Source organism: Hemicordylus capensis, chromosome 5, assembly GCF_027244095.1.
Source record: "Hemicordylus capensis ecotype Gifberg chromosome 5, rHemCap1.1.pri, whole genome shotgun sequence".
In the NCBI taxonomy this organism is placed as follows: Eukaryota; Metazoa; Chordata; class Lepidosauria; order Squamata; family Cordylidae; genus Hemicordylus; species Hemicordylus capensis.
In genome coordinates, this window is record NC_069661.1 from 224,387,922 (window position 1) to 224,394,746 (window position 6,825).

General features: G+C 43.0%; 1 protein-coding gene across 5 annotated transcripts in view; it reads right to left on the bottom strand.

Moving 5' to 3' along the window:
* The window catches only part of RIC8B (RIC8 guanine nucleotide exchange factor B), a 52,042-nt gene extending 45,220 nt beyond the window's left edge, over positions 1-6,822 (bottom strand). Inside the window, exons 1-3 of one of the 5 annotated variants that reach the window (XM_053252079.1) lie at positions 6,596-6,682; positions 1,332-1,379; positions 254-343 (exon numbers count right to left, since the gene is read on the bottom strand). Coding sequence is in view for 2 of the 5 variants with exons in the window: in XM_053252077.1 (XP_053108052.1) it covers positions 1,332-1,379; positions 6,596-6,673 (126 nt within the window). In the remaining 3 variants the exon portion in view is untranslated. Of the gene's footprint in view, positions 1-253; positions 344-1,331; positions 1,380-5,530; positions 6,392-6,595 lie in introns of those variants that run through there. The other 4 variants (XM_053252080.1, XM_053252077.1, XM_053252081.1 and 1 more) reach the window with 4 other exon arrangements.
* Between the last annotated feature and the right edge of the window lie 3 nt (positions 6,823-6,825).

The following is a 6,825-nucleotide window of genomic DNA, read 5'->3' on the forward strand; positions in this document are numbered from 1 at the left end:
AGTTGCCTCTGCCTTCAAAAAGGTTAGAAGAGTGACAGCTGGGGATGGGGCCTTTTTGGTCAGGGTGCTTTGATGTGGAATCCTTTCCTCAGAAAGGCTTGCCTGGCACTTATGTTATTGACCTTCTGGCTCTAGGTGAAGACCTTTCTATTCTCCCAGGTCTCTTAGAAACTATTATTCTATTGCCATTTTAATCTGCTATAGTTAATGTTGTACGGATTTGTTATTTTAACTATTATTTTATTGCACTCACCTTTGTGTGTATGTTTTAATAGAAAAGCAACCTAAAATATCTTCAATAAATTAGTTATTTAAAATCAGTGAAGATGCAACTACTTTCCACCTAGGACAACAAGAGAGAAGAAATAAGATCCAATTCTTATTGTCTTGTCCATTGTTTTGCAGCTTTCAAAGTCTATCTGATCTTGCTTTCAATGCTGCAAATGTCCCACACAATTTGGTCATCCATGCTTTTAGAAATCAGATGTGCAACACCCACCCACCACTGCTCCAAACCTTTATGCAAGGCTAGTACATACTGCTCTGATGCTAGATCCCAAACATATGGGGCAGGAGTGCACAGCCCTATGAAAAGTCACTATTTACATTTTTTCTTTGTTTTTATAAAAAAATCACTCCAGCTTTAAGCAATTAAAAAATAGGGATGTGGCTGGAAGTACTGGGTGCGCAACACGCAACATGCGTGTGCAACATGCGCACCCAGTACTTCCAGCCGAAGAGTGGGAAGGGGTGGCAGGGAGGTACACTGCCGCACCAAAGCCTTTTACGTGCAACGAGCGCCAGCGGGGTGAGGGGTAAGTGCACCCTCCCCATCCTTAAAATGGCACCCCCACCCGCTCGAGCCACCCCCGCCCAGTTCCATGCACATCCCTAATAATAAACAGTGGGTAAGTTCATGGTTTAGATAACTACAGACAAGTCTGGAAAAACCGCAGATTTGTGTGCTTCCTCTTTTCTGAACCAGAGGAGAAAGAACATTTCCACTTTCGATTTTAAACCATGTATCATCTGAACTCAGAGAACTCTGGTTAGTTTGTTCAGACAAGCCAGGATCAAACTCTAAATTAATTCACATGTTTACTACCTTCCACATCCAAAACATCAGTTCTTATAATGGAGCAGGCATCAAATCCCAATAATAAATGAAAATAATCCCTACAGAACTTAGCATTTCTACTGAAGAATTAGAGCCAGAGAAGCAAACTACATGTCTTGTGTAAGAAGAGTCCTGTACACTGTACTGCATCATGAGGCAAAAAAACCCCCAAAATATGCACACGCTCTTTGAAGGCCAACATTAACATGCTTACCTTTCTTTTCTCTTCATCTGAAGGTTCAAATTTGAAAGTGGTCCTATTCTGAACAAACAAGATTTAATTTTTAAAATATGCATATCAGTAGTTCTCTCACATAAGGTTTTACATATGGTTTCAGAGTTAGAATAGACTTTATTTCAACTTTTAATTGTAAATCGTCCAGAGATGCAAGCTTTGGGCAGTAGAGAAATATTTTAAATAAAGAATAAAATAAACTAACTTTTACATCACTACGCAAACTTAAATCCAATCTTATGCACATTTAATTGGGAATAAACCCCACTGAATACAATATGATTTTTTCATTAACATGCAAAGAGTTGTACTGTAAATCACTTAGAACCCAAGTCTATCTACACTTCAGTATTTGGCTATAACAGAAACAGAAATAAGCTAGCTTCTTGTTCTTTCCCCCCCAACACATGCGTCAAATGGTAAACACCCAATTTGGAACAGGCATTTGAAGCCTTCATTAATTTCATTTTTTAATTATGAGTCATCATTCTAGTGTCTTAGCAACCATCCTTCACTGCTGGTAGTTATTTTACATTGAAGCAAGCATACCCTCAGCAGTTTACTTTGGAGCTCAGAAAGTATTATCAGCAGATATCCAGTGCTATCAGTAAAGGAGTGCTTAACAAGAGCCTGGTAAGTTCACTAGCATAGGGGACTATTCACAGGACCCCATGCACGTGAGGGCGGTGGGGAAGGCAGGGTTCAACCTACCTTCCCCCAGATGACCACTCTGAGCCCCTGTAGCATGCAAGGCGCACATGCACATGATCAGCACTGCCGCAAGTAGTGTGGATAAACAGAGGCCAGGACTCGTCCCAGTCTCCAAGAATCCCACAGGGCACCACGTGGCAAGCAGTGCACTGGGGGATTCCCTCAGGGGACGGGCGCTCTAGGCACCCATCTCTGTGTCAGAGTGAGCTGCAAGCAACTAGCACTGACACACGACCCCAGGAGCTGGGTTAAAGACACATTTGCGCCCTTGACCTCCGCTAAAAGATGGGCTTCAGCACTGGGTTTAGTGCCACAGCACTACCAAGATCTGTGTGGATCCCGGTGAGTCTCACAGGCAGCCAAGCCCAGGCTTGGCTGCTTGTGAGAACAGCCTCTAGGCTTTTAAAAGAATTAAATACACTTATTATGGAGGATAGTTATCATGATTAGTGACCAATGACAGACCTAAATGGAAACTTCATGCTGGGAGGAAATATTATCTGGAGAAATAGATACTGGAACAAACAAAGGGGAACAGCCATCATCACCATGCCCATTCTGTGAACTTCCAGAGGTATCTGGTAGCCACTATTAGAGACAGCACACTAGCATAGATAGACCTTGGTCTGCTCCAGAAAAGCAATCCTTATGTTACGTAGTTGAGGGTAACCGGGGGCCAAGAAGCCACCTAATGCATGCTGTATGCTACAATTGTGGTATTTGAACCCAGCATCATATAAACATATTTCTAGAGTATTAGTGGACAACCAAGGGTGGTGCATTTTTATTTTGACTGACTGACAGCCAGTCCAACTGAATGTTATACCTTACTATATAAATGTCTAGAGTACACCATTAATAGTCATCTTCTCTGTGTTGCTAATCATAGAAGGCATGTCCAATTTAGGAGTTTGCAAAGTGAGTGTGGGATGCTGCACTGGCAATCGGCATGTTATGCAGCACTGAGGGTAAAGGCTGAGAAAAGGGTGACAGAATATCATTGTCTTAAAGCCTTTCTACACATTACACAGCAACACACAAAGGTTTACAACAGAGTGCATGCTTATCAGGGAGTCACAGCCTATCCCCCACTCTGATGAGTGCATTCCAATGATGCACATGTTTTCAAATATCTTACATACATAATGAGGACCATTCTCCTGGGGGCTATTTACATCAGGCCTTGGCAGCACACACCCCTGGACTGGGGAGAGGACTGTTGCCATCACATCCCTCCAGTCTTGCTGCTGCTTAGAGCCACTCTGGAGAAGAAGAGATGGCAGCCAGAGGTCAATATTACATCTGCAGCCTGGAGAAGCCCTGCCCCTCACAACTATCATCTGCTGTGAGGTTTTTTTTGAGAATCATTTTCCTAGTACTATTCACATCAAGTGTCTAAGAACCACTAGCAGATGCCACCAGAAACCTGATCGTTTTTGTCTCTTAAACTGTATATAAAACCACTTTGAGAAGCCTTGGCCTGAAAGGTGGCATATAAATAAATCAAATAATACTAATGCGTGAAGGGGCCCCTAGAGAAGTTACACAGGACATTACAGTTGGGTACCCTGGAGCATTTGCCCTACTAGTTAGCTTAGGGCAGGCCTGCTCAACTTTGCCCCCCCCCCCGGTGTTTTTGGACTATCACTTCCATAATCCCCAGCCACAGTGGCCAATAGCTAGAGATTATGGGAGCTGAAGTCCAAAAACAGCTGGGGGGCAAAAGTTGAGCAGCCCTGGCCTAGGGCCATCTAGACAATGGACTTTAGAGCACCCAGTTCTGTGATGGATTGTGGTCCTAGTGATTACAGAGCAAAGATACTGACACAAAGTCTGTATATTACCACCTATGAATTCTTAAGAAGATGTATCGGCATTATATTCATAGTCCACTCTCAAACCAATGAGTAAATGGACATCATTCCTACTTTCAGCAATGGAAGAGTTATTACATCTTCAAATACAACATGAGGAGCCTTATAATTTCATCTCTATATAAACATGTGGAACTACTCTAGACAAGTATCAATATGCCCTGCTATAAGCTACAACCTGGACACTAACTACATAATACTGAGTACACCTATCAAGAAATATTTAGTTCAGCCACAGTCCAAACAGCTTGCTTTCAACTAGACATTTTAATTACTTTTGCAATACTCTAGAAAGCAACACAGACCAGGGGAACTGATGGCAGACCCACCAGTAACTAGGCAACCATCTTGCGGGCCAGTTGAAGCTTCAAAGGTAATCTTGTGCAGAGCATTATGTCAGGACCATAGACACTTAATGGCCCAATCTACAATAGAAACAGACAGCTGTCTAATCTAGCAAATGAGGTGTTTTGCTTTCAATTCTTCACACTAAGGGAACACTAGTCTCCAATTTCCAGCATCTATGTCACTGTGGGAAGATCAGAGACATCAAGTACTCACCATTTTAAAAATACCTTAATTTTAAAAACCATTTCTTGGGCTAGAACCTCTGCATTTGACACAGTCTAATTAATACACACCCCTGAATCCAGCCAACTCTCATCCATAAAAAACTATAAACTACTGCTACACATTTCTGTTAAAAGTCCCTTGAATTTGTTATGTAGGCATTTTCTTCAATGGGGCTCAGTAAAAGAAGCAGAAGGCTATTATCTCTCCCACCACCCCTGTGCATCTCATCAGAAAAGAGTTCATTATACTAAAGCATCAAGATCTGTTCTGGAGGAGTGCAGAAGAAGACCATTAAAAAGAAAGAAATTGTTGGTAACGGATGATGAGAGATGGGGAGAAATATAGGAGATATGCTCAGAAACACAGTCATACAAAACAGTGCATTTGACAATAAGAATGCTTTTTGTAAGAACTGCACATTATTTTCCAGCATATAAAGAAATACTACCAAAAAATAAATATATATATATAGGAAGTAGGAGAAAAGGGCTGATTGATTAGGCGTAGCGGGGTGAGTATCCACTTAGACATACGTACAGAAAGCCAGCTTATATTAAGTCAGAACGCTGGTCCATATTACTCAGTACTATCTATTCTACACTGACTGACAGTGATTATCCAGAGTTTCAGAAAGGGGTCTTTCTTTCCCAGGCCTACCTGGAGATGCAAAGGGCTGAACCTGAGATGTTCTGCATGGAAAGCATGTGCTCATCTACTGAGCTACAGCCCCATTCTAAAAGGAATATTTTTAGTGTAAAACATTACAGCATTTACATACTAAAACAAAAGGACAGTGACAGTGCAACCTTATGCCTGTTTTACACTGTGCTCAATAGGGCTTGGTCTCTAGAAAGCATGCTGAGGACACCAGCCTGGATGGCCAAGGCAGTACCCCAGGGGGGATTCCAAGCACCATATAATACCAACAGGGGGATTGGGAAAAATCTGCTGGATGCCAATATGTTGCTGGGCAAAGTACAAAATGCTGGTTATTAGCTTTAAAGCTTAGGTCCATGTTACCTGAGAGAGCACCTTTCTCTAAAGATCCCCACCATTGATTAAGATCATCAGGAGGGGTCCTTCTTTGGGTGCCACCAGTTCATCTGGAGGCAACCTGGGATTGGGCCTTCTCAGTTGTCACTCCTAGGTTGTGGAACACACTCCCCATGGATATAAGAGGATTATCTTCCTTGCAGACTTTCAGGAGAGCCTAAAGACCCATCTTTTTAGCCCTTCTTTAAATATCTAGTTTTAATTCTAATGAGTTTTAATCTGGCTTAAAATGTGTATTAAATAAATAAATAAATAAATAGGTTTTTTTAAAAAAAAAATTAATGTAAACTGTTCTGAGCCACTTTAGGAAGGGCAGAATATAAACAAAATAAATAAATACTATCTACTCTTAATTTTAATGAGTTTTAATCTGGTTTAAATTGGGTTTTCTTAATTTTTCATTGTTTTATTATGTGTTACTTTATTTTAATAATGCAAACTGCCTCGAACCACTTTAGGAAGGGTGGTATATAAACTGAACGGATGAATGAATAAATACTGGGTTCCAATATATTTAAGACATCAGAGAAGTGTTTGATGCTGGGTGGAGGCATCTTTTAAAGGGTGATTCAACATTTAGCAGGAGGAGAGCAATTGATCCTACAGAGCCCAGGAGGGGCTGTTGGCCAGTGTCTCCCTTAAGGCTTCTGTTCGGTTTCGTTTTTAGACTGCGAGCCCCTTTTCGGGCAGAGAATCATTACAGTACTATAGTGTATCGTGTAGTACAGTATATGTAGTGTGCAAACCGCTTGAGGTCATTTTCGTCAAAAAATAGTATATAAATGTTATAGCCGTTGCTTCTGGTGGTAGACCGAATAACGAAGAAACCCCGCCCCCCCCATCCCAATGGATCCGGCGGGCGATGCCATTCGGTGCCGTTGGTCTGAGGGGACTGGCCAGGACCATTGGTGGCCGGAGGAGGAGCAGGAGGACGGGCGTGATACTGAGAGACCCGCCGCGCGCAGAGGGCGCTTTATGGGGGGCGTTGTCGTTGAAAGGGGGGCGGGGTGAGCCGCGCTCCGTCGTCATTACCTGTTCGTTGAAGTGGCTCAGGAGGCGCTCAGCTCCGTCGCGCGCTCGAACCGCCGCCAACGCCGCTTCCAGCGCCATCCCTCTGCAGAGCGCGACCGGGCAGCCGCCTCCGCCTCCTCACCGGTGCTTGGAAGCTGCAGCTCTAACGGTAACAGGCAAAGGCAGCAGCAGCAGCCGCCCAACGACTCTCTTTCCCTGACCTCTCTACCTTTCACCTCAAGTGACGCGAC